This window comes from Parus major, chromosome 2, assembly GCF_001522545.3.
Source record: "Parus major isolate Abel chromosome 2, Parus_major1.1, whole genome shotgun sequence".
NCBI classification, from domain to species: domain Eukaryota; kingdom Metazoa; phylum Chordata; class Aves; order Passeriformes; family Paridae; genus Parus; species Parus major.
The window spans coordinates 109,092,977-109,120,135 of NC_031769.1; the positions used below are offsets into that span (position 1 = coordinate 109,092,977).

At 41.6% G+C, this 27,159-nt stretch overlaps 1 protein-coding gene across 21 annotated transcripts in view; it reads left to right on the forward strand.

The window, feature by feature from the left end:
• Nucleotides 1-27,159, forward strand: part of DTNA (dystrobrevin alpha) — a 221,150-nt gene that overhangs the window by 39,764 nt on the left and 154,227 nt on the right. For 4 of the 21 annotated variants that reach the window (XM_019005630.2, XM_015617787.3, XM_019005627.2 and 1 more), the window contains exon 1: nucleotides 2,463-2,706. The exons of 1 other annotated variant lie outside the window; for it this stretch is intronic. In XM_019005630.2, the coding sequence (XP_018861175.1) occupies nucleotides 2,690-2,706 (17 nt within the window). In that variant the 5' untranslated portion in view covers nucleotides 2,463-2,689. Of the gene's footprint in view, nucleotides 1-2,453; nucleotides 2,707-13,662; nucleotides 13,737-27,159 lie in introns of those variants that run through there. 16 more of the 21 variants (XM_019005628.2, XM_019005632.2, XM_019005629.2 and 13 more) reach the window with 11 other exon arrangements.

Sequence of the window (27,159 nt, forward strand, 5' to 3'; positions counted from 1 at the left end):
GCATGAGAAGCAAACAGTGGCCTTTGAGAGGATTCAAAACCAAGTCTCTTTTCCCTCTGTATCTACTAAGAGAAACACACAAGCTTAGATAAAAGTGTGGATGTGCTTCCGTGGATTTCCCTGCCATTGTTTTCCCTAACACTTAAGCACTCTCTAGAGGTAGTTTGAAGTTCTATAAACAGCTCAGTCCTAATCCTTCCTGTTCATGACTTCATTTCTGAATCATCGCATTTGTCCATCACACCTTCTTCCACGGGGTGCTTCTTTCTTCCTTCCTTGTTGCCCTAATTAGAAAGGAGCCCTCAGCCACAAAGGCTTTTCTTTGTTCTTTTGTCTCTCTGAGCATCTTAAGCACTTGCGCTTTTTTAAAACCTAATGTTAACAGTTGGTCTCTGCTTCTAGTGATTATCTGCCATTCAAGCCTGACATCTTTACAAACAATTGGGAAAAAGAATTACTTGATGTACGTAGTGCATTATATGAAGTTGCACCATTTGAACGGGAATTCTCTGGCTCTGATTTTCTGTGCTCTAAGGGATTTATAAGCCAGCAGTGTTAGAGGTGGTTCTGTCAGAAAGCAGTGCCAGACAAGGCAGCTTTCTTGCAGTTCACTGCAGCTCCTCAACCTGAATAATAGACACATGTCCTGATCTGTTGTATCAGGAATCCTGAGAAAAAGCAGTGAAGTGACTTCTTTCTCGTCTGGCAGGAAGTCCGTGGCATGTTTAGCTGGAGTTTTTAATGTGCTCTGGAAGGTAGGTATTGAACGTACTGGGGTCTGGCTTTGATAATAGTAACAAATGTTAGTGATTCAAAATTAATCTTTCAACTTCTCAGGAGCTGTCCGCTGATTTGTTATTTAATGTTTCTTTGTTTCTGGCAACACTTCCAGGCCCACAAACCTGACCTTAATCCAAGAGGAGCTTTTTCCTTTCAGACTGACCATGAAAATTATTGTGGAGTTACTGTTTTTCATCAGACTATATATATATTATGTATGTGTTCTCAAACACACTTATTTTATGCATGTTATCAAGCAGGCAGGAGATGTGGAGACTTTTTTAATATCCACTATGGTATAGCCCTTTGGCTGATTTTTTTACCCTCCCCTTGTGACCTGTCCAAGTTTGATCAGTTTCCTTCATTAGCCTGAAGTAAATGCTTGATCACTTTCACCACATTATCAGTCCGGCCTCTCAACACCGGCATTCTGAAAAGTGTAATGCCCCATGAAATTAGGCATTGGTAAGGCATTTTCAAACTGTGTTTTCAGCCAAGGGATTCTGGGCACAGCTTGGCCTTGCCCCATCTGCCCCAACCTGTGCTCGCTCCTTGCTTGGCTGCATCCCTACAACCCCCTCTTGGCAGCAGCTCAGACAAAGGCTGAAGACTCTTATGAAACCAGAGACATTTACCAGGTTATTCCGTTTGAATTGGTGTGACTGGCAATTGGTATTTTTCCTGTTGCAACTGAAAAGTGTTCAATAATTCATACATTTTACATAAAGTCTTGCGGCTTGTTCTGCTCCCACCCATGTCTGAGATAAGGCAGACTTGATGGCAAGCAGTTATTCAGATGAATATGCATTTGAGCATTAAAAACTCCTGCTTCAAAAGGCTGATCTTAAGAGTCAGGGGTTTGTGTCAACACCAGCAACCTCAGGTAGGGATACTGACTTTCTGAGTTACACGGAGGAGTTCTTTCCCCATTTCAGTCACCTGGAATGCTATCATTAATCTGTAGTCTAGTTACTTAAGTGTCTAAACAATGTATTGTTACTATAAGGAGCCACGGACTAAGAGTGGAAGTTTAGGAGCTTTGTAGTCAATATCAGGCGCAACCTTTTTTTTATAATATATTTTATTTTGGGTTGGGGTTTTTTTGTTGTGTTTTTTGTTGTTGTTCGTTTTGTTAAAATGCCCTTCCTCCATAAAGCTGCCTGTGCAGTCAGAAGTGCTGTAAGGTCTCAGATAGGAGCCTCTGGGGAGCCCTGCTCCCGCAGCGGGTGAATGCTGCCTTGCCCCAGCCCTGTAGCTCGTTTTGCCCGGGATCCCCTGCGGAAGATGCACCCCAGGGCTCCCGCTAAGGCCCGCTCAGGCTCGGGCGGTGGCTCTGGGGCCCTGCCTGAGTGGGCACAAGCCGCGATTTCAGGTTCGTGTCCCGATTTCTCAAGCTCCGTGTGGTGCCGCTCGCCGGGCCGCTGGCCCCGGTGCCCGGCAGCGCGGCGGGCGGGCGGCTCCCTCAGGCGTGGGCGGGCAGCCGAGGCTGGAAGGCCGTGAAATCCTGCCTGCCAAGCCCCTCCGTGTGTGTGCGTGTGTGCGAGTGAGGAGAGGTGGGGATGGGGCACATGGGGGTGGAGTGGCAGCTTGGGAGGATGGGAGGGAGGGAGGGAGGTGGAGGGATAGAGGAGGAGAGGGGGCCGGGTGCCTGCGATTGGTAAAGCTCCACGAAGGCATCTGCCAGCAGGACTTCAGAGGAATGTGAAACCAAATCATTTAGAAGTTAAAGATAGACGCAGAATACACAGCATCTCGAGCCAAGGTTTAAATTCATCCCTCTGCCTGGCTTCTCTTCCAAGCGAAGTTCTGCTTGTCAGCTTGCCTCTGTCTCCTCAAGCAGCTGTAATATTCCCTAAAAAAATAACATCATTCTGGATACTTGGGAATTACTAAGGTGGCAAAAGAGATCATGGTGCATACAGTAGGGTAAGTAGGAAGCTTGCCTTTGCATGCATTTGCTAGGGTGGTTCCTCTGGGCTTTCCTGCTGCCTTCAGAGCACTCTAGCAGTTCTTCTAGGATGAGGTGGATACTTAAGTAATGCTTACTTACCCCGGGTGATTTAGTCTCCCGTTTTCCCCATATGGAGCATTTGAACTTTATTCCTCAGTGAAGTGTTAACTCACAAAGCTGACTTTTCTTGCCATACCTAGGGAGTCTTGGGCTTTATTTTGCCATTATAGTTTGGAGTGCTGTTTTCCTGACAGATTATTTTTGTTATATATCTTTGCTCTTTGTTAGTGGGAAGTGCTGTTTGGAATGCTGCTTATTACTACAAAGTTGAAAAGTGAGTTGTTTTCCGTGTTAGAGAGGATGTAATCAATGTTTGCTTGCTTGTTTGGCCATAGTTTCACTTACAAACTATTTCCTCATGGGTGAATTTGATCATAGCACAGGGTTAATTAAATTTAACCTTGTTTGTTTGTTCCCAAATAATGCTTTTACTGGGAGCTTGATTTTTTTGGTTGGTTGGGTTTTTTTGAAAAAAAAAAAAAGAAAAGAAAAAACAACAAACATTTTGGCTATAATTTTCTTTGAGCAAAGTCCTCCCAGCAGTAATTTAAAAATCTGTGCATTCCCCTGGTAGTCCTCACTTTACACGGTGAATTTGTGAGTAAAAAAAGGAAATTTAGGCTATTGTGTTCTTTCTAGAACTTATCAGAAGTAATTTCAGTATCTGGCAGATACATTGCCTCATTGATCAATATCTTTTTCAGGCAGTTTCTGAAGCATTTCTGGTGAAGTTGTGGTGTTCCTATACCCAAAAGGATTCTAAAATACAGCAACTGATTTGGAAGTCAGATGTAATATTTGTTATATAGCAATAATTTGTAGTCTGAGAGTTTCATCTGAATCTGGGTTTTGAGTGTGTGTCATCTAAATGCCAGCATTGTTTTTACCATTTTTTTTCTGGGCATGTGTATTTTACACTCATAGTAGAGGAGCTCCTAACTTGGGATCTGGTGTCAGTTCACCCAAACATACTCAGAATTCCTGACGTGTTAGTACTGCCCGTAATAACCATAGGAAATAGGTGCTGTCTGCGGATAACTGAAGCGCCTGACATTTTTGGTTATAGATATCAGTGCTGAAGAGATGCATATAATGGCAGTCTGTGTCATCCGAAATATGTGAAAGTGGGTGAACTAAAATAGAAACAGTTCCTCTGTTTCAAGGAAAGATGATGTGTCTCTGGTATGTTTTGGTATCTTTCTGGCACTTGATTGAGTTCATCCCTATTGGTCAGCTTGCCTGAATTTTGCAAAACATTCGGCTGTGTTTGGGTGAGCAAATCTGCTGTGAAGTGTTTTCTGTGTGATTAAGTGTAGGGGATGGAGAAGAAAGAGATAGATAACCTTTAAGGTAAATCTGGGCTGTAAAACGGATATAGGGATGAGAAATGAAATTCAAACCAGTTCTTTTACAGTTTGTAATAGCAGGGTGTTCTTTTAAGTAGCTCAGACAAGCTCAGTGCTTCAGTCCTGTGCTAAATTTCCATGCCAACAGTTGCTTACATTAAGGAATTTTTTTTACATTACATTAAGGAATTACTGTAATATTTGTTTTGGTATTGAAGTGGAAGACCTTTGAGACAAAAAATGCCAAGATGAGTAAAACTTGCAGTGAGTCTTGGTGAAGTTGTGGTTAGTTTCTGGCTCTTGCACAGGGTCTTTCAGGCAAGTCATGTGAACTCTCAAAGCCCCTGCAGACCAGAAGGGGTTGGAAGGAAGAAAATACCTTTATTATTTCTCAGTGTTGGGTATCTAGGCAGCAGTTCCTCAGTTTAGGCATCGGCTCTGATATGGTTTAACACAATAGGCTTCTGTTTGTAGATGCACTCTTCCCGTGGCTATGGCCTCCCCAAGGAGGGAGGGAGAATCCACAGATTTAGAAGTAGGGGTTCACTGCACCTTTTATAAGCTTCCTAAACTGAAAAAGAAAAATAGACTGACATTCAGAGGTGAGCAGAAAATAGAATTAATGTTCCATGGGAAATTCCTGAGTCAGTTCAAAATTTAATTGCATTTCCCTACCACAGTGTATTGCTTTTCAGAAGTTATAGTTCAAGAGCATGATGTTCCCATTTCATTATCTGAGACCCTTCTCCCATAATTAAATGTCCAAGAGGCACTGGAGAGCTTTGTCACAAAGAAACATGCTTTGAATTCTGGGAAGTGAAGCTGCCTGAAAACCTTGCTTCTGGAAGGGAATGAGCATCTGACCTCGGAACAGGATGTTCTCAGGGTAAAGAACTACATTGTGGTATTAGATTAAGTAGTGTTCTGATCTACCTAATCCGACTGAAATAATATTTTCTAATTGTCCTAGCAATAAATGATAAACATTCAATAGAGTGATATTTTCCCATAGAAAATCTAAGTGTATTTGATGCAAATTCTAAATTATTATAATGTTGGCATATTTACTGAAGTGGAAAATTCTTGGCCAGCTGTTAGGGTGAATTTTTCCTGGTTAGGGTGAGTGTGGTACTGCATGTGCTCAGTGATAATGGTACTACACAGCAGCATGATACTGAGGTTTTTTGGTAAGGATGTGGTAGCTTTATCAGCACACGACACAGGGACTGGAACCTCTTTCCTCGCCCTCCTGTCCCTGCCCCATTCTCCCTCACTAGCCTTGTGCTCCTTAGGTAACTAGGATTTGTTGGGAAGTGGGGAGGGAGGGAGGAGAGAGAGGCAGACATGACTTTCTTAAAGGCCTTAGTAACAGGGTGTTGCTAGGGATGGTGACACCCTCTTCTTGACCTTCTGGACTTCTTTCCTCACTGCAGCTTTCACTTCCCTTCCTCGCATTTCCCAGGACCCCCAGTAATCCCACACAGGGGGAAATGGAGAAGTGCTGCTGAGACAAAGGGGTGAGAGGGAGCCTGTCCCCTGCCCTTGCCTCTTGCTGCTGCAGAGAGATCATGAAGGTGCTGGTCTTCAGGGGGATCCAGTAGGGGTCAGAACACTGATGAAGCTGGTGCCTCTTGGTTTCAGGTACTGTGTGAGTGGTTGAGATGCTACTCTGATGCTGGTACAGTAGCATCACTAGCATATGCCATGCTTTCCTGCTCCGAGGAGAGAACTGGTGTCTCCTAGGGAGAAGCATTGTTTTGTCATGGCTGGTAGCGTGTCTGCTTCTCAAGGAGGCTGGTCATGTCCCTCCCTTTCTGCAACATTAAGTTGTAAGTGGCTTTGTCATGAGAGTTCAAAAACATCCTTCTTTCTGAGGTGAGAATGGGTTTGCAACATTTTTCCCCTTTAATAGATCCTACGCTTTTTTCTTTGCAAATCGTGCTAAAACCAGTGGTAAGGATATGCTTATGGGTATTAAAAATCCCTCCTTGCTAGATTTTACAGTTACTGTACATGGTTCCCATTTTCTTTCTGTCATGATCTTTTTGCCTTTGTAAAACTTTGCTTCTAGCCTCATCTTCAAGCATTTTGCAATGGTCATTTTGCCGTAAATAAGAAAATGGAAGTGTCACCAGGAGCTGGTTGGTAAGGAGTTTAAGGACTGTTTCCCCAAGGTTTCCTGACAATGTGCTTGTGTTTTTCTGAGCTCCAAAGAAGCAGCTTATAGTGATACAATTTAATTCATTTTCCTTTCCTGATTTTTCTCCCTGTGATTTGTTTTGGCAGAATATGACAGTCTGTATGGTGCATCACACTGTAGAAAGCCTCAATTCTGGAATTTAATTCTGTGAAAAAACACAAACCTGTCCAACCCCTAAACTAATGAAATTATTATGTCCTATGCAGTGATATTATCATCTCTGAGCCCATGAGTGGAAACCCAAGGAAATTACCTGTCCCAAGTGATGTCAGATCTCCTGCACTTACTAATCATTCTGGCTCCTGGTGTATCAGGGATTAAAGAACTTCCTGGCTAATTATTATAGTATGCAGTGACTTTACCTGGAAACACAGTGATATTTCCCACTAATAGGATGCTTAAAAATGCATCTAATTGCAGCTGTGGTAGTTGAGAGAATGCCTAACACCTAACAGTCTTGAAAAACTATCCTTCCTGTCAGGGGATGTTACAAGAAATGGAGTTTTCCTGTGTCTTTCCTGTGTCTGAACCAATTACCTGGCCTCTTGCTATAAAAGTTGATTTGGGGATTATACTCTGAGCAGTAAAGAGATAGTAAAGCAGTGGAAATCATGAGTATTTCTTTATTAATTAATTTGCTGACATGATAGCTGTGTGATGAGCATAACCTTCCCTGAGGCAATGGGGGGAACCAGTCAGCTTCTGTGCCTGTGATCTTTGTCAAGACATGGAGGGGAGAGGGTTTGGTTCTCCATTCTGAGAGCAGTGGTGGTGATACTGGCCTGGTTCTGTGAAGTGCTCCAGGGTCAAGGGATGAAAAGTAGTACCTGCATGCTGCATTCTTATTTTCTTTTATGGCTATGGTAAGGATAAGACTAGTCTGGTATGAAATACCTCTTTGTAAATTTCTAAGAAAATTTTCACTAAGTGGGACCAAAAAAAAAAAAAAAAGAGCAGAGACAGAAAAGTAGGCTTTCAAAGCAATTTGATGACAACTTGTGAGTAGTTTTTTTAAACACAATGAAAGTAGGCAAAGGCAAAGCGCAGAGGATCATGCTTGAAGTTGTCCTTGAGTACTCCTTACCAAGTAACAGCTGCAGATAGAGTTAGTAATCTTGGGCTTTCCTGCTACATTTTAAAAATGCCTCTTGAAATGGAAGTATGTGGTTTCTAGCAATTACTACCTTTTCAGTGCGTGTTCATTCTTAATGCAACATTGTCCTTGGAAGAAGATCAGGGAACACTTTGATTCTGTACAGATTTATAAAGCAATGATTGTTTGGCTATCACAAATTTCTGTTCCCTTGTTTCTTTCTAATTCACAACTCATTTATATTGGATTAAGTGACCTACTGTATCATTTGTGTGATACAGAAGTACAGTCCATTCCCTGCTTTTAGATCATTCTTTTTTTCCTATAAATTGACTTGAAAATTACTACCCTTACATATAAAAAAAATACATTAAATTACAAAGACAACACATTGATTTAATAATTTTTTAACTTCTGAGTTGATAATTCTGAAATCTTGTCACTTTTTTAACATGGAATCCTGACTGTCTTGTATGACTGAAAGCTTTCTCACCTACTTGAAAAGTTCGTCTAGGAGAACTGTCCAGTCCTTTATCTTGGTATTTGATGTATATTTAGCTTTTCTTCGAATATACGCCAACGGTCTCATTTCCAAACAGATCGAACAAATTTCTAAAGAGATCTAACAAAAAGCAGTGTTTTATGATTTTATTTTTGTTCTTAAAATTTCGATCAGTTTCCATGTTTCATTAAGGAAAATAAATCATATCAGCTTAATGCATCTATAAATTGTGTTCTACTGGTTGGTACAGGAATGCAGGGAGATTCTAACAAAGCTGAGAGTCAAGCTACATTCTCTGCCAGGCTATTCTGTAAACAAGCCATGTTTTTTTCCTTAAAAAAACCACTTCTGATAATGCTATCCTTACTACAACTTATTCTGCATCCCATCTTTCTCTGCCACCTTCCAGGCCTTTTCATCCAAAGCTCTAAGCTGTATTCCTCCGGATCACAGTTGTAGAGTTGGGTGACCCATCAAACACAGTCCCAGCAAGCAGGGTAGGCTGGCTGCGCATTCAGACATGGAAATTCAGCAGCAGTCCTTGCTCCATCTCTGCTTGCCTAGAGAGTCTCAGGGAGGAAATTTCTGGAGGAGAGACATTTGCAAATGCAAGAGGTTGTGTGTGGCTTGCAAGGAGCTCCCTGAGCATGTCTCCCATAGACCCATGTCAGGTCTAGACAGAAGTCATCAGCAAAGGTGCAGACCTTTAGCTGCCAGAGCAATCATTTGCACTTGCAAGCTCTAAAGCTCCCTGTGAGCCATCCTTGGGGATGAAGCGTGACTTCTGTTAATAAACTCAGTGGCTGTTCGGTGATAGCAACAGGAAAATAAGAGTTGTATCTGCCTGCTGAATTTTTGTGTGTGAAACAATGGAGGAATGACGGCTTCTCAGCAAAAGAACAGTTAAAGATTTCTTTCAGAACAGGTGAAACTGTTTCTTTTCCATAATTTTAGCTTTGGAACTTGCTGAAAATATGTAAATAATACATTCAGCTTCATTCTAATATTTGACATATAAAGTTTCAGGTCAGCCATAAAATTTAGCAGAGCAACTGAAAAAAAGGTTTTATAGTAGGAAGTGGGGGTAAACAGAGGAAACTTTCTGAAATGATAATGGCAAAAAGCAATTATATGACCCTAAGTGATAGTAAATATGATTTCAGAAATCATACAGTTAAATAAATAAAGGAGGTAGGTAGTGGATGGTTGAAGAGAATCCAAAATAATGTAAGGTCTTCATCTACATTAAATCTGGTAATGTATTCCTAAATGGAATTAAAAGTCTTAGAGATTAAAGACTTTTGGAAAAATAACAGTTCCAGGCTAATGTGAATTCTTTGCAGGACAGTACATTTTCATGGAAGGGGGAATAAGTGGTGGTTGAGTGTCATGTGCAGTTACTCACAACTTGGTGGCAACTTGGCCTGAATGGGCCTAATCTTTGCTGTTACACTTTTTAATATCCACTTTTGTTGGAACAGTATTCTCTGTGAAAAAGGCATCAACTAAGAAGATAGACTGATAAATTTTCAGGCAACTCTCATTTTCAGGAAGCGGAAATAAATTCTTTGTGCACAAAGCCTGAGCTTTGTAACTGTGCATGTAAAGTACTAAATAAGTCACCCATTGTGTTACGTCCAAGAGAAACCAAGCTTTGCCAGAAAGCAACCCCAGCCTAGCCAGGTCTGTCCATACCTATTTCACAGGTCATTGGTCTTACCCTTTTTCTGTTGTGCACCACTGTAGGTGAGTGTTTGGGCTTGTACTAGGCTTGACTACCTTATACTGACAGGCTCTATACAGAGCAAGGACATAAAATTGGGTATTTCAGCCTTGGAAGAAGTAGTACTACCTGTTTTTTCACCCTACTCCCAGTCGATAGAGCAGATAAAAAGCGGGGAAGTTCATGCAAATACTGGCCCAGTCTTTGATGGATTTCCAGTGTTTCACTCTGTGTGTTGATGAAAAACTACACACAACTTGGTGCCTTTTGTGAATCAGCATTGCAAGGCCCCTCTTGTCTTCTTGGGTGCATAGAAGCTGCAGTGGTGGTGTATAGTTCCAGAAGGTTCACTGAACTGTATCCTTGTAACTTTTGACACCAGTACTGGCTGGGGAACAGCCAGTGAGTGAGTGGCACAGAAGCTCTTCAGGAAAGGATAGAGGTTACTGTGGGTCTCCATTGAACATGAATTGATACTGTTGAGCTGTTGCCCAATAGAAAGCACAATATTGGGCTGCATGTGGGACCACAGCCTGTAGGGAGCAATCCCCCCGTTGGTCAGCTGGAGTTCTGTGTTTAGTTTGGAGCTCTGCTCTTGAAGAAAATGCTGACCACTTTGGATGCGGAGAAGAGGGCAGGAAAAGTGACTAGAGATCCAGAGGACATACCCCAGGGGGAAACCCTCAAAAGGTTACCTTTTCTGTGCCTTAAAGTAGAGCAGCCAGCCAAGGAGTGAGTAGGAGAAAGGCAGGTTTTCAAGCGCAGACAGCACAGTACAGGCTGTTGCAAAGGCTGGGCCAGTAATCTCTTTTCTGTGCCATGGGCAGAGAGAAATGGATTTAAAATGAAACAAGGAAGAAGAGGTAAAGCCTACGAAAGTTTTATCCACAAAATACCCTGCCAGTGGATCTTGTGGAGTCTCCATCACTGGAAGTGTTAGGAATGACTTTAATAAACATGAACAAAATGTATCTGACTCTGTCTCAGGTGGGAGGTGTATTACATATCTTTCCTACCATCCCTGTGATTTGACAATACTAGTGATAATACTGCTCACAGAATTATTTTAATAACAGACATTCTTTCTAAATTCTGGTTCCAGAGATCTTTGCACAGTGGAATGTGTTTTGCTGAGGTGGAGGAGGCACTTAATCATCATATAATTTCCTCATTTTGAAGTGTTCCGTAGATAAGGCATAAACAGCTGGCTTTGCATTTCATCTCAAGTATCATTGTCCTGAAATACTTGGGGACATCACTTTGTCAGCTGGCACTTGACAGTCCATCCTAAATGTGAAATATGTAATTGGATTCTTCGGATGAAATCCAAGTTTCCTTTGAAGTCATGGGGTTTCACAGGGTAAAAATTTCACACTGAGGACAGAGTGATGTCCGCTTGTATGTGCTTAGCTTTACTGTCCTAGGCAGGCCTGTTGTTTTCAGGACAAGGCTACAAAGAGTGGGTTGTAAGAGCGTGTAACCTTTGCTACGACAAACATTTGGCTGCAGAAGGGGGCCTTTGGAGTTCTTGTGTGGGTGACTGAGAGCTTGCAAGAGGCATTACATGAGGTGAATTAATTTTTTTTCTCTTTTTCAGATAATGTGAACAAAACTAATTTATACCAACTGTTCTGAAATAGACAGTAGAAAAGCAACATCCTTTTTTTATTTGTTTGTTAAACATTTCTTTTGATAATACTTCAGGCACTCTGTATTCTCTTTAGTGTAATGTAGTTTCTTCCCTTCTCATTGAGGAGAGGGGTGTTCTCCCCCAAAATGTATTTTTATTGCCAGTGGTCTTTAATTTGCATTTAGTATTCAAACAACTATAGCTGCAAGTTGAATGTTTCTCCAGCTACTGAATAATCCCTCCTGATGAAATGCACACAGAGAAGTCTCCAGGTGCTATGAGTTGGAGTAGTTCCATTGGAAATATTCTAGCTTTGTTTACACCAGCGAGTTGACTGGTTTAGAGAGATTTAGAGGAGGTGATAGTCAGAATGTCATCCTAAGAAGGAGATGACATTGATGTAGAAGCTCAGTGTCAATCTCAGAGCTGAGAGTTAAATTTTTGTGCCTCATAATGTGTTGCAGTTCACATCCCGACTTCTTTGCAGGCTTTTCTTAACTGTGCCACGATGTGCCATGTGTAGGAATTGCACGTGTATACCTAAGGCTAAAATAAGACCACAAGAAAGTACAGAACCCAGACTTTAGGACACCAATACATTAGTTGTTAATAACTTTACAGTGTTATTATGCTAACGCTAAAAACATAATTAAATTTGAATGTTTTGAAATCATTAGGGGAAAGAAGATGGAAGAAAATGGTTTCATCCTCACAACACCATGTTTTCATTGACCTACTTTAGAGCAGGGAAGAAAACGTGTCCCTTCCCGTTACAGCAGAGTAGGTTTGTTCAGCAATTTTATATTGCAAACACACAAGAGCAGACTGGATTTCCTAACCACTCCAGGAAGTTTTGGAAAGGAGAGTAATGTTATTTCACACACTTACGACTAAGATGTGTAAGTTCCTGTCCAAGCTATAATGTTATTAGTTTAATCAATTTGGCAGAAAGTGCTTAGAGTTAAAAAAAAAGTGGGGAGGGGGGGAGACTTGTACTCAAAGGTGAGAGGAAAAGGGCAGTGCTTGGGCTGCAGCTGTGCAGGGGGACCTTCTGTGGGAAATGACATTTCCTTTGTCTTCATCTTCCCTGTTTCAAAGCCTTTGGGACCACTGGGCTGGCAGTGGAGGAGTGTTGAACATGGGTACAGGGTACATCTCTGCACATCCAGCACCTCTGCCCAAGCCACCAAGCGGGGAGCCATGGCTGCAGCTAAAGCACTTCCAGAGAAAAATCCTGTGTACTCTTCTTCCTCCACATCTGTGACATGGGCAGGGAGTGAGATGCAGGTGTCTGGGTTACTCCAACCACAAGGCATGGCAGTGCTCATGGGGCAGGCAGCATGTGGGGTTTGGGGTGCAGCCCTCCTCCTCTAGACTTCGGCATTATTGCAGTACTTAATATTTGCTGTCGTATGCCTGAGTTAATAAACCATCTTTATCTGAAAATAAACACCTGCGGGTAGTCCTTTCTAGGCTGCTCAGGTCACATTCCTCCACAAGGTGTTGGTAATTTAGTATTGTCAGAGGCATTAGTCACTGCCATAGTAGCTTAATAATGCATGGTAGGAGCCAGCTGGTAATTAACAAATTAGAGATATCATCTACATTTTCCTCAAATATTTCAGATGTAGCAAAAATAATTAAAAGGAGAGTGCTTCGGGTGTTTAAAGCTGTAACGTATATTTAAAGCAACTTGCCATGTCAGGAAATTATTCATTGTTTTAAAGGTCAGCTAGGCCTCATCTTGCTGCTGTCCCAGGATTGTGTAATTCACACTGAAGAGTTGTGAAGCAGGGGAAGGGCCAAACTCCTGTCTTCTTCTTTAACACCGTAATTCTGCATCATTTAGCAAATTCATGCTAATGCCTGACTTCTGTGCCTGTTTTTAGGAGAGGCATGACTTTGTAAGTCTCAGCTGCTCTCTTTTTCACTTAACTTCCTTTCGTATTAAAAGCGTCTTGAATTGGAAGGTTGTGTTTATGTGTATGTGCTGGAAAGATGAAATTGGCTTGTAATTGAAGCTGAGGAGAGAAAAAGTTAGCACAAATTGTATGAAACTGCAACGCTGGGACAGACACCTCAGTATGAATGAAGGTGATGATGGGTTTCATTATGAAGTGTAACTAAAATATGCTGGTATGCACAAGCTTGCTTTAACTCACTTGGCATCTCCATATTTTATCACCAGATGGTGACCAGCAGTTTCAAACTGAGATGCTCTCAGTTACCTATGCGTGATGATTGAGCAAAAGTATACTTTGATACATCTCCCCTCCATGCTGCTTCAGCCCAGTACTCCTTGATCCTCCTGCAGCCTGGCTCCAGGACTCAGCTCTGAGTATTGCAAGCCTTTGACTCTGCTTTTTCTCTGGGGCAGGATCTGATCTGGGCACTCTGAGGCAGACGAAGCAGGGAACAGAGCAAGCGATCGGAGGAGCATCATTTCTACGGGTAGGGTGTGGTGTTATCTGTCTTCATGGGGAGCACTTGGGTTCTGGCAGCGGCTTGGAGAAATATGGTTTATGTCTGAAGATGTTCTTCTTGGAGAGAAATGCTTTAGAAAATGTGGCTGGGTGCTCTTTGAGACGCAGTGCAGAGCTTTTGTCAGACGGTAACTAACTTTGTGTGCAAGCTTTGAACTCACGGTACAGATGTGAGCAGCTGTACAATGTAATGAAAAGCAGAGAAGAATCTGCCCTGTAATACCTTTGCTCTTTGCTACATTTAGGCACTTCCACATTCATGGAAGTGCACTGGGAATTTCAAAGCATGTGTTTCTGAAGCTTACAAAAGAAAAGGAATTCCATATGCAATTTCTGTTAAGATTTTTAGCCTCTTAGAGTCTTCGGTGTTTTGAATGCTTCCTAATACTTTTCGGTACTAAAAGCACAAAGGGTAGAGGTGGAAAAAGGCTGATAAGTTATTCACACAACACTGTTAACAGTATAGACTTGTTTTGTGTCACCCTGAATTCTCTTTTGTTGTTCTGGGTGGCTTTGCATTTGGGGGTCTTTCTGGTAGCTTTGTACTGACTGTTGGTTGCCTCAGCAGAAAACTTTCCCTGTTTGTACTGTATAGTAGCAGAGCATGAATGTGCAGGCAACACTGAGTTCCCCAGCATGCAGACACAGGGAGAGAGTGATGCTGCTGGCTGCACCTGGGCTGGGTGAGAGCTGACACCCGAAAGGGCAGGCAGAAACACCGCAGCTTGCCAGCCTTCACCTGCGATGCCACAGCCTGCTGAGAACAGGCCTCACATGTCCCCACCTGGTGCCAGCGCACAGCAGGCACATTTGGCACATATCCTGCTCTTCCTACTGTCCACACCAAGAAGCCTGTTGAATGTGCCACTTGCCTGGTTTTGTTGGTATTCCTGGATTTCCCTCAGTGCAGCACAAGGGCAAGGTGTAGGGGTGATCCTACCTGGTTCTGCCACAGGCTGTGTGGTGGCAGCTTGGCACACACACAGGCCTGGCAGGGCTCCTGGCATCCATAGCCCAGACGTGGCTGGGCAGTCTCACCTGCATCTCTCCCAGTGACAGAACAGTGTTTCCTAGTGCAGGAGCTGTTCCTGCAGGCAGGGCCTTGCAGTTCATTCAGGAATCACAAGGCACATCAAATTTTACTACAGTTTTCATCCCCCTGAAGCCCTTCATATACACAAACCATTACACAGACTTCATAATGATTATGGCCTGTTAAACTGCTGTATAAATATTGGTACTCTATTTCTTGATTTATTTTTTACCCTTTGTGTTAATTCCATTCATGACCTTCACACTTCAGGTTTTAAAATGCCACCACATTATATAGAAGACTAGATTGCTGTTGAGGGGAATGAAAGTAACTACCATAGCAGGAGGAAAAAAAGTTTGATTTTTTTCAATCTGATACAGTTCCTGTAATCATGGATGGTAGGTGATGTCTTTAATACCTGTCACTCCTTTGTACTGATGCTTTCAAAATCCTTCGACACAAGTCCTGGAGCTTTCTGATCACCTGGGAAGGAAGAAAGACATTCAGTCTCAATGTCCTCAGTTGCTGCTTTTTTTACATTTCGTTTTGGGTTAGTATTTCTGCAAAGAGGCTATCCAGAAACCCCAGAGCAATTTAAGCCTCTAAGATTTCTCCATTCTGTAGTTTATTTTGAAAAAGTAATAGCCATATACCTCTGTCTTAATGGATTATTGTGACACTTGGATGTTGCATTCAAAACACTGCATTTCAGTACAATTGCTCAAAACCAAACTTCATATAGATAAAATATATTATTTGCTACACTCCTTTTATTCTGATCAAATTTGTAATATCTAATTGTATCATTTTCTGGAAGAAAGGCCCCTTGCTTTTGACACATTTTGTTCTGTGCTCTTTTTCTCCACTGTTTAAGTCAGAATTAGGCTGTCCTCTTTGTATTATATTTTTATTTAATATTTGAGAAGCAGTAAGTTAACCTATGTGCTCTGTGTTCAGTCTGAATGAGTGACTGATCCCCACAAAGACTGCTGTTTACCAGCTGATCACTACACTTGCAATTTACTTTTACTGTAAAAAAGCCTTGCAGCTGAGCATTTTGGTTCCAAATGCAGATGGCTAAGCTGAAAACCGTTCTTTTCTTCCTAGTTTTTGGGACTGATAAGTGAAATTCAGGAGTCCCCACTAGAGTTGTTTTGGAAGAAGTAGAAGTTCTGGAGAAGCTGTGAGGAATTTTGGTTGAATTTGGGGTTGATCTGCTGTTAAGAGTTGCTCAATGCTCTACTTACTCCATGCTTACAAAAGATACTTCCTTTTATTTCTGACAGCAAAGAAAAGTTTCATTCCACCTTGAATTGAGGCCTCTGCCTCAATGTCTTCCCTCACTAAAATAAAACAACAGGTGACTAGATCTTGAAGTGTCATATCTGACACATTTGGCAGTTGTTTTCTGCTTCTTCATCGTGCTGGGATATGAACTTGAGGTCATCCCAGCTGCTCTGGCCACCTCTGCCCAGTGAAATAAAGACTGCCTGATTTAGTCATTACTGTTTGCTGCGGCTGCCTTTACATGTGCATTCACTCTGCTTAGAGGATCCCAAACTGCCTGTAAAAGTCTGTGTTGGCATCTTGCAGTGAGAGTTTCCCTGCCCATGGGAACCCAGGTTTCTGTATGTTTGTTTTTGGAGCAAATGGTGGTGGTGATACATGCAGGCTTATCTGCTCAGCCTTTTCATCTGAATGGAGCATTCCACAATGAATTGACTGGATGAAAAATTCAGTCCATCCTGTTTAGAATTACATGTGTTTATTCAGTCCTTTGTTAAAGCTGGTGCTGTTATTCATGCACTACTTTTGCTTCTGTGTAAGTTTTATTATACTTTGATCTCCTGTAGCACCCAACAAACTTTTTAAAACCACTTACCCAGAAACCGTTGTTTCACTGCAATTATAAAAGAACATGCAATGAATTACAAATGAGAATATTACCCAACAAGATATTCCTAGAAACAGGAGAGCACTTACATGCAATATAATACATTAATCATTTATAAGGAGTCAGTTATTAAATTTTTATTTTTTTTTAATACTCTGGATGTGAGGATGTGAAAAGCCTGTTCACTGAGGGTGTTTGTGGGCTTTTGAAACTTTCTTAAGTTTCCATCCTCACATTCTTGTCACAGAGTTGGAAGTTTCGGTGACTCCAGGGTAAGGTAGCTCTAAACTGTGAGTATATAAGTATGCATCTGCACATACACATACGTAGATATATGTGTACAGATAAATTCAACAAACCTTTGTCTTTAAGAGAAGTCCACAGTGTGCTTGGTGCTTCTTTATTTCTACAGAACTGCTCATCAAAGACTTTGTCTGCTGAGACACTTTCACAGTCAGGATTTGTGGTCATTGTAAGCAGATCTCTCAAATGAGCAGAAGTCTGATAAATCTAGCTGAGCTATCACTTCTTAACAAAGCTTTTTCCTGAGGTAGGCTTTGGATATACATACTTATAAATAAGGACAGGACAGGACAGGAAAGAGGAAAGGGAAAGGAAAGGAAAGGGGAAAGGGAAAGGAAAGGGGAAAGTGCCTTAAAAAATTTTGTTTTGAATTGTCTGTGTGAAGGTATAGTATCCCCACTCCCCATTCATACATAGGACATGTGTCATAGCACAGCAACATGAGCTCCCCCCGTCCCTTCCCCAGGCTGGTGGGATGTGTTTCAATGCCAGTCACAAGCTGCAGAGTTCACTCAGCACCACACTGTGCCCAGTGATGATGCACAGCATTTTAGTAGCTGCTGAAACTGAATCCAACTCAGAGCTGCCTTGTACCTGCACAGCTCACAGAGGAAGCAGAGAAATTTGGTTTGTCAGTCATGACTCATGGAGACATTCCTGGGATGGTGCAGATTTGTGATGAAACCAGTAGAGTGGGAGACCTTTCCAGCACAGGATCTGGTCTGACTCCTGCTTTTGGAGCAGAAATATTATCGCTAAGAATGGTAATCACCATCACCACTGGGCTGAGATGCAGAGCACTCTTCCCTGGGCATCTCTGCCTCTGCTCCCTTGCTTTAGAGAGGAAAACAGAGCAAGGGAAATGACCAGCTGCAGACTGTAATTGTTTTGAAGCAGCTTTCCACTCCATTAGTACAATGAAGGTACAGTCTGGGTCATTTAATTTACCATGTTGATGTAGGCAACAAATCAGATAGATGTGTTGGGGAATTATTCACCACGTCTGATAACTCAGCTTTTAAATAAAGAGCAGGACTTTTCAAATATTGCACGAAGTGGCAAAAGCAGCAGGAGAGAACAGATTAAACACTTCTAAACTGTCTTCTTTTTTAAGTGCTAAAGTTTGGGCAAAAGAAACTGCCATTTTTCTAGAAAGAAAACTCTGTGCAGCAAGTAAGCTGGTTCCAGCATAAATCCATTCTACTTGTCATTCTGGAACATGCAGCAGTTGTGATTCCTGTAGCAGTATTTAAAATGACAAGCATATTTAAATGAGTTTCTCTAGTGAAACTTGGCTAAAACTATCACATCAGTGGGATGATACCATGACAGCTTTACAATTCAAACCAAATTTCTTTTGGCTGTGATGCCATCCTCAGCCCCATTGTGGTGAATACCCTGCGTGGCTCATGCTCTGTGCTTTCAGATCATTCTGTAGTGATTCTTCTGTTTCTCCCATTTTCATGACCTCTCTGTAGACCAAAGTGCTGTAGGTGTGTGCCCTTCACAGATGCTTGGCTTGAGGAGTGATAAGAGAAAGGCATTCCTGCTTGTTTTCACCTGGCCAGCTTCATTCTTGAATAAACCGGATGGTGTGGTTGTGGGGCAGGGAGGGAAGATGTTCTTTGACAAAGACCAAAATGAAGGTATTCCAACATGGCTTTGTGGTTTAGCATTCCTCATGGGATCAAATCCTAGAAGAGATCAGACTATCTGAGTGTTAGGAAAGGAACCAGCCCCCCATCATTCTGACAGCTACTGCCCTCTGCCCTAATTGCTTTTTGGAAAGCACATCCATTCATTTATAAATGCATTCCTTTTTCACTCATAAATTACCCTGTTTATGCTCTAGAAGTATTGGTGGTAGGAGACAGTGCATTACATACATAAACTTTCCATGGCTTTAAATGCAGTATTACCCTTTGTGTCTTTTTTCAGAGATGATGAGCATCTCTAACTCTGAATGCCATGGAAAGTCTACATGGCAGTCTTTCTTTACCAGGTATATCCTGTTCTATTTTCAGTGCCAGACCTTGGTGCTCACAATTCAACTGCTTGCTGAAGGTGAATTCCTTATCTTCTGTCTCCTATTTATCAAATCTTGTAATTTATCCTTGTTTTATGCTGTCATATGCATGATCCAGAACAACAGTTCTTTTGACCCTGTAAAAAAATTGATGGGTAGAATGGCTCAAAAAATAATCTGCACTGGAAATCTTATTAAAAGTAAAATTCGACTAGTTATTACAAAATTGACAGTCCGATTCATTCACCTGTCCGGGGCAGAATGGAAGGTCAACTAAAATTTGAACCCTTGGTAAGGAAGTGTCATTTCATATTAGAGTAACAGGCAATCCAAAGATAGGATCACACATTAGTGAAGGTAAGAGGTGCAAAAACCCACTTACAGACGTAAAAGCAACATCCTGTACAAGTACAGTTATTGAGTAGAACATTGGTATTATAATCTCTCAAATGACAGCTTTATCTGACTGTAATTCATCATGAAGTAGAGTTTCTGGTGTGTCAGGAGTTCTCTTGACCTGATGCAAGAACTTTACAACTTAACTTTATGACCTCAGGAAATTAAATAGGTTATCCCAATACTAAGTCTAGTCTTTCCCAGCTTGAAGATACTCGAATTCCTGTAATATCCACTACTTACTACACAACGGAAACTTAAAAATTCTAAAGCTTTCTCTTTTTGTCATAGCTCACACAGACAATCACACTGAAGTGTCTTAACATATTGCAAGCTCCTTCCTTGTCGGTTTTTAGTTTGGAGTTAGCAGAAAATAAGTCAGGGTCTTAAGTCATCACGAGTTTTCACTTCATTGGAGTTGTTCTGAGAACTGTAAACAGTACATTCAGTAATTAACTCCTAGGTGGGATCTTTTGTGTCCTGCGTGTGTCACTGCAGAAACATTCTAAGTGTGTCCAGTGAATTAGGAAAGGAAACTTCGGTGCCAAGTGCTCCTTGTAGTCACACGGATAGATTTGAGGTACAGTCCTCACCACACTGTCATCACATGGCTCTGGAAACACTCATTTACTGTCTCAGAAGAGGGAACTATTTAATTCCTCTTTCTCCAGAGGTTGGTTTGTGTGAAACCTGCTCAAGTTTTCCTTCCAGCATGCTGATAGGATTGCCTATTGCTTGTCCAGGGATCTTATTTCTTGCAGCTAATCTGAACATGCATCTCAGGTTTCTTTTCAATCTGCTGAAATACGGCTGTGATAATTTTATCTCGACAGCCTGTACGGCTCCACTCGTATTCAAGCGTCAGTCGGACTGGCTGTGGGTTTGAGGCACATGACCTTGGGAGAGGTACAGACTATTCATGTTGTGAAAGCCTTCTCTATCAGGGCAATGTGTGTGTGCATGTGTCTGATATAGCTTTGCAATGCCATGGAAGACACAAGAAACTGTCCTTCAGTGTCTCTCACTGGCCAGACTGGCCAGAGAACAGTTTTACTGGGCTTGTCCATATTCAACTGGCAGCTCTGCCTGCTCTCTGCTTCCCTCCTGGTTTTGTTTTACTGTCTTCAGCTCAGTGGAGGGTAGTTGATAGTGTAGTCCCTGATAAAAAAAAATATCAATTCCTGACTAGGTAATAGATCGGTAGCACCACCAATTAGGAAAGTTGCCCAGCAGTTCCCATTATAGTACCTTACAGTTTTTCACAGTATTTGTAAAACTTTTAATGTCTGAACTGAATTTTTTCTAGCCAGCTGTTTTCTTCAGTCTGAGTATTTTTGGAATATTTCAGCAAAAGTGATTCAGTAAGACTTGAGAACAAGACTGGCATAAAAATAAGTTTGGTTTCTTCACATTTAAAGAAAACCTGGGGTTATTTTCTTTGGTGTGCTTTAGTGTTCTTGTACACTGGAACAAGGATGTAAACTTCAGTAGAACACATGACCTTTGCACGAGTATTACTTCTCTTATTTACCCCTGTGGAAATCTGCCCGTTTGGCCTATACAGTAGCCATCAGGGGAAAATAAATCCAGAGCAGCTTATCCATGTTAAGAACTGGCTGCAGCTGAAGATCCTTGATGGAACCAGTCTCCCCAAGTGTGCTTGTGGCAGCCAGGTTGTTCCTTGGTCCTTGAGCATTTGTCAGGGTTTCTGCTGTATTTGTCTTCATGTGGATTTGGGTGCACAGGTGTGTACTGAGAAGTCAAATAAGTCTTACAGGTACTGAGAAGACCCATAAGTCTTGCACACTTGAGGGCAAAGCTGCAGCTTTACAGGCAGCTTGAACTTTGATATCTCCAGTCTCTTAAACACTGAGGCTGCTAAAGCAAACAAGCACTTAGCATTCTTATTCCTGAATTCCTCAGGAATAATTCTGCATGTCGTGTGGTATTGTCCTTGTTTTGTAGAGTAAAGGTGACAGAACCTCCAGTTTCTTTGTAGTAATTACTGCTTAGCATTCTAAACAACCTTAATCAAGCACACTGGGCTTTCCCATCTTTCTCACATGAAGTGTACATGACATCTACGCTCCTGGCAGCATTCTGATAGGACAGGCGCGGGGTGGGAGAGGAGCTCGTTCTTGGACAGCACTGTCTCAGGGGAAAAAAAGTGGCTTACATTCTAAGTTCATTTCCATTTTAGTTTATGAAGCACTGCTTTTCAAAACTCCTCGGTTTTTCCATACTTCCAGCCCTTAGCTGAGCAGATGTCAGAAAAAGACAAACAGAATGAAGATAAATATGTGAACATTTCAAAACTTTTGTTATGGCACACTGGCCACTACTGAGTAGAAAATAATCCTGCTGTCATTAGTGTGTTTGATGTTTGAACCTCTGTTCTGCATTTTTCGTTGTTGTTCTCTTATAGCAATCTCCCTTTTCTTCAGAAAGAGCTTTTGATTCAATGTCTGTTTTGTTCAGTGTGGTCAGAGGAATGTTATTTTCTACTTAGTAAATGCCCCATGCTTACTGTATTTTATTCACATGAGTAGATTTGCTTGAGATCAATGTGAATGTTGTATGGTGGGGCTATCAAGGAGTTAATATTTTTTACCAAGCTGCATAATACTTCTGGATACATTTCTCTATTGATCCCCCAATCCTCTTAGGTCTGCCTAAATAAGTTCTTTATGATGGAAAATAACTTAGCAATTTATAATGCTGTGAGATCACTTTCCCCTCAAAAGATCATCTTTATATAGTCCTTCTTGTTTTCAGACTCACTGCTCCTGCTCCAGTTTCCTGTCTGGTAGTAATGGTTTAAGGATAAATACTAGGCAAACTTTGCAGGAAATCATGTTTTTTCCAAACTCAATTTGTACCTGATGAAAACACAAACAAAATTTTGGTAAGTGGGAGTCATACAGTCTTTAAGAGATGCATAAATCAGCAGGTCCTCCCCCCAGTTATCTGTAATAACAAGGCTTTGGGATTTTTTTCTGATCTCCTTCATAAGATTTTCTGTGTTTGCTTGTCATGCATTTCACTTCACCGGACCCCATGTTTTTTGACTACTCGATGAGAAAGAACATGGCCAAGGCATAAAGAGCATGGAGAGGATATGAGTTTATCTCAGTGACTCCACTCTACAAACAGTTTCCAAAGTTATAAAATAATTCATCAACTGGACAACTGAAAATACCATAGTTGAGTAGTTCATTAATGTGAGACAAATTTTCCCACTACAGAAAAATACATGTTTGGAAACAAGTAGAAAGAAGACATCCAACATCCCAGCAATTTATTCCAGACAAAGCTTGCCTTCCTGACGTCTTCAGGGAAACTGTCAGTTTTAAATACTCTAATTTGTGTCGTGACCCACAGGCCTTGGTATAGTAATGTATTAAGGGGTTGAGACAGCTGTGCTGAACTCAGTCATTATTTCAGTTTAAATCCTACCTGAATAAATGGATTACCAGCTGCTTAGACAAAAATATTTCAATTAAGACAGGAGAGTAACGGTAAATTCCATGGATAAACGTTTTTCCCATGTAGTAATGCAGGAGAATTGTTAACTTCATGTTACAAAAAGGAAGGGTGCTGAACAGCACAAGCTGATGTGCAGATACGAGCAACTGTGAGTTTATATTGCTGTTGCAAGTCGTTTCGTGTGTAAAGAAATAACTGCTGTGCAGGCCAGGCTGGGTGCCAGAGTCATCTTCTGTGCTGGTATGGTGCTGAGGTTGCCAGCACTTACACTAAAACTGACGTAGCTGTTGGCATAACGGAGACTCTCAATGTTCGCTTTGATGTCGGAAATACAATGCAGTGTATAGGCGCCTCCTTTACAACAGGAGCAGCACAGATACAAATCTCTGTGCCTGTGATGAGGAGTAGCAGCTGGGTGTTTGCTGGAGGCCAGATAGGGGAGTGGGAGAGCAGAGCACAATCAGGATGCTTCTGTTTCTGATTTTTCTGACCTGCTGCTTCCCAAGTGCTCCAACCTGAGCCTCACCACAGCATTTTATTGGCGCAAATCCAGAGCAGGGCCACAGAGTTGGTGAGGGGACTGCAGCACCTCCCATGTGAAGACAGGCTAACAAATTTGGAACTGTTTAGCCCAGGGAAGAGACAGTTGCTTGGAGACCTCAAAGCAGCCTTCCAGTACCTGAAGGGGGCCTACAGGGAAGATGGAGTGGGACTCTAAATCAGGAACTGTAGTGACAGGACAAGGACTAATAGGTACAAATTGAAAGAGGGGAAATTTAGGTTAGATAAATGGAAGAATTATATAGATTGTGAAGCATTGAAACAGGTTGTCCAGAGGGACTGTGAATCCCATCCCAACCTGGCCAGGTTGGATGGGGCTCTGAGCAACCAGTGTAGCAGAAGGTGTCCCTGCCAAAGGCAAGGGAGTTGGAACTAGATGGTTTTTAATGTCCCTTCCAACCCAAACCATTCTATGATTCTATGATTTTGTTAGAAAACAGGATTCCAGTTTCTGTCTACAAATGGGTTCAGAGAAAAAGGCTTAAAAGAAAGAAAAAAAAAAGTCTCAGGTCCAAAAATATTTAAAATCTTGGCTGTGCAACTGAAAATAAAACTCTGTGACAGTTACTCTCCAATCATATTAATCAAGTGGCCTTTAAACAACAAAACCATTCAGATTATCAGCTGGGAAGTGGAGTTGGGACGTCAGGTCAAGTAGACTCACTCTCCTGACAGTAAGCATAACTCTGGAGATGAAACTTTGCCTCAGGCTGCATGATAAAGGAACTAAAACTCCTGTTCTCTGATAAAGTATATAGTTCTCAGGATATGTGATACCATGAGATGTGCTCGTCATCCCAGGAATTTGCATCTTACACAGCAGAACAGAAAAAAAAAACTATATAGGCACTGCACGAAGAAATGAGACAGTTCATTCATAAAAAGTGCCATGGCATATGTCATCAGTTAATAGACAGCATAGCATATACCAAAAGTACTTTGAAAAATACTGTGTTGTTTGAGGTTTTTATTTCTACCTAAGAGGTACTTTCAGTACTTCTACACTCAGGAGCAGAAGCTTGTATTTTTTAGAGCATCTTTGTTTTCATACTCTCATAGGATATGTCCCACCTTATTACCACCTCTTTTCATTTGTTAATCTCTGTTTGGAATTAAGGATACTCAAATGTAAAATACTGGTTATTAGAGAAGCTATTAAAACTGAAGTTTACCTTTTATGAGGCAAAGCAGCCTACATGGGTTCTGTTTATATATTGCTTTGGCTTGCCAAACAGTCAAACAGTTTTGTTTGTATATATCCCAGGGCATGGCAATTTCTTGGACAGGGGTGATTTCTGTCTTTGTTTCTTGCTCCAAGCATATGGTCAGTGCTAGAGAAGAAGGACAGAGTTTGCCCTAATTGGGTCACATTCTGGTTTCTGAGAGCACCTTAGTGATTAGCTCATTAAAAAAAAAAAATAGCACAGAAACAGTGAGTATAAAGGATATAATCTCTGTAAAAGTAGCTTTAGGTCTGGGCAACCTGTCTTATGGCTATGGAGGACATGTGTTAAAGACTGCAAGGAAAGCTGCAATTCTTTCAGATAAATCAGCTGGTCTGACTACTATTGTTATTAATACTTTAGGAGGAAAAAGTGATTTGGAAATGAGCTTTTTTAAGCAATGTGTCATTTTTTACATCATTCTGGAAAGGTCTGGCATCCAGATTCATATATCTAGCTGAAGAGGTGGAGACCTCAACATACTAAATAACTCACTGACCCTCTATTCTAGTAAACACAGCAGAGGTTTGCCTTTGGCACCAGGACAATCTGGGATGGCACAGCATGTGTTCATATGGCTGAACTCAGTCTCTAGGCTGAGTGGCCACAAGCAAACAGCCTGCTGGAAATGTCTCTGGACTCTGCAAACTCTCAAACTCTGCCCAGAAGCCCTCTGGAGGAAGGAGGGCTGTTTAGGCCCAAAACTGTGCCTGGGATGCTGTTGTAGCAGTGCAGGCAGCAGCTCCAGCTCTCAGGAGCATGTCCTTGCCAGTGTCACTTACTAATATAGACATAGAGTTATCAGGGAGATGGGACCAAATAAAGAAGAAACCGTGGTTTGGTTGCTGTCACTCTCCATTGTGTTGCAAGATGTGGTTACGAGCCCTGTTGACTGCTGTACTAGGTTATTGAATAACTCTGGGCAACCTGCCCCCCTAACAGCTCCAGAGTTAAGTTGGAACAAATCTGCCCTGGGAAAAACCAGAGCCCAGCTTGACTGCTTTTCTTCTGCTGGGCAGGATCTTGCTGTCTGCGGGGTTTTTCAAGACACATTATACGTTTGCTTTCAAAAGCCATGAAAATATTTGTGGTGAAATCTTGATGTTGGATATAGCAAAGTTTGTCTCCTGGGCCCACCACTGTGCTTGGTGTGATGCAGTAAATCACTGAAGCCCTAATTTCTGGCTTCTTTCTTTTTTTTTTTTTTTCCCAAATTCCTCTATATCTGGCATTCTGTTTTTTCTGTTTACAAAGAAGTATTTTTATTGGTACCAATAAAAGGCACCAATAAAAATACATACATAACATTGTGATATTACTGTGGATTGGGTAACAACATGTAGCTCTGTTTTCCCAGAGTTGCAAGATACTACTGATGCATGTGTGCAAATAGCTAAACAAGCCAAATGGGAAAAAAAAATTGTTTTGGAAGGAAACTGAGCTTCCAGGGCTTGTCAGCATCGGTTCCAGTAGATCCAAATTGCATCAGGATGTGCTTGTATGTAGATGTGAGAGAAATCACAGTCGGGAAGTGAAGTGAAGGACCAGCACTGCACAACTTTCATTCCTTTTCAGAGGAGTTTTCCCAAGTCATGGCTGTGAAGGAAACACTTGTTCGTATGCATGTTACTAAAGAGACAATTCCTTCCACACAGACTGTTAAAATTAAGTGCCCAAAGTTTGTATCCATTTCTAATTTCTAATTTTGTAATGTGAAGATCTCTTTTTTGGTTGCCCAAATTGTTGTTTTCAAAAACCATAATAATGGACATCGTGGGAAAGCTTAAATGTGGTAGAACTGCCTGGACCATTTCCACCTGATTCACTGATGATCACAGGGATGGAGCACCTCTCATATGAAGACAGGCTCAGAGAGTAGGTGTTGTTCAACCTGGGGAAGACTCCAGGGAGACCTTGGAGCAACCTTCTGGTACCTAAAGGGGACCTGCAAGCGAGCTGGAGAGAGTGAGGCTTTTAACAAGGGCATGTAGGCATAGGACAAGGGGGAATGCCTTTAAATTGAAAAAGTGTACATTTAGATTAGATATTAGGAAGAAATTCTTTACTGTAGGGGTGGTGAGATGCTGGAACAGGTTTCCCAGAGAAGTTGTGGATACCTCATCCACATGTGTTCATGTCCAGGTGGGAAGAGGCTGTGAGCAACCTGGTCTAGTGGAAGCTGTCCATGCTCATGGCCTGTGGGTTTGAACTACATGATCTTTAAGGCCCTTTCCAGCACAAACAATTCTATAGTTCTGTGTTACCCACAATACAAAAAAAGGCTTAAGGAAACAGAAAATCACTGCTGCATAGGCCAGCTAAAACTGCTGAGCACTCTGCAGTTTAATCATAACAATAAACATAGTGACATTTTTAGGGAGGTAGATTTATTTCTTTTTTTATAAATAAATTCTGTGCTGAGTAAGCAGGCTACTTCTGTAAGTTTCCTTGGCATAAATCAAAAATTTG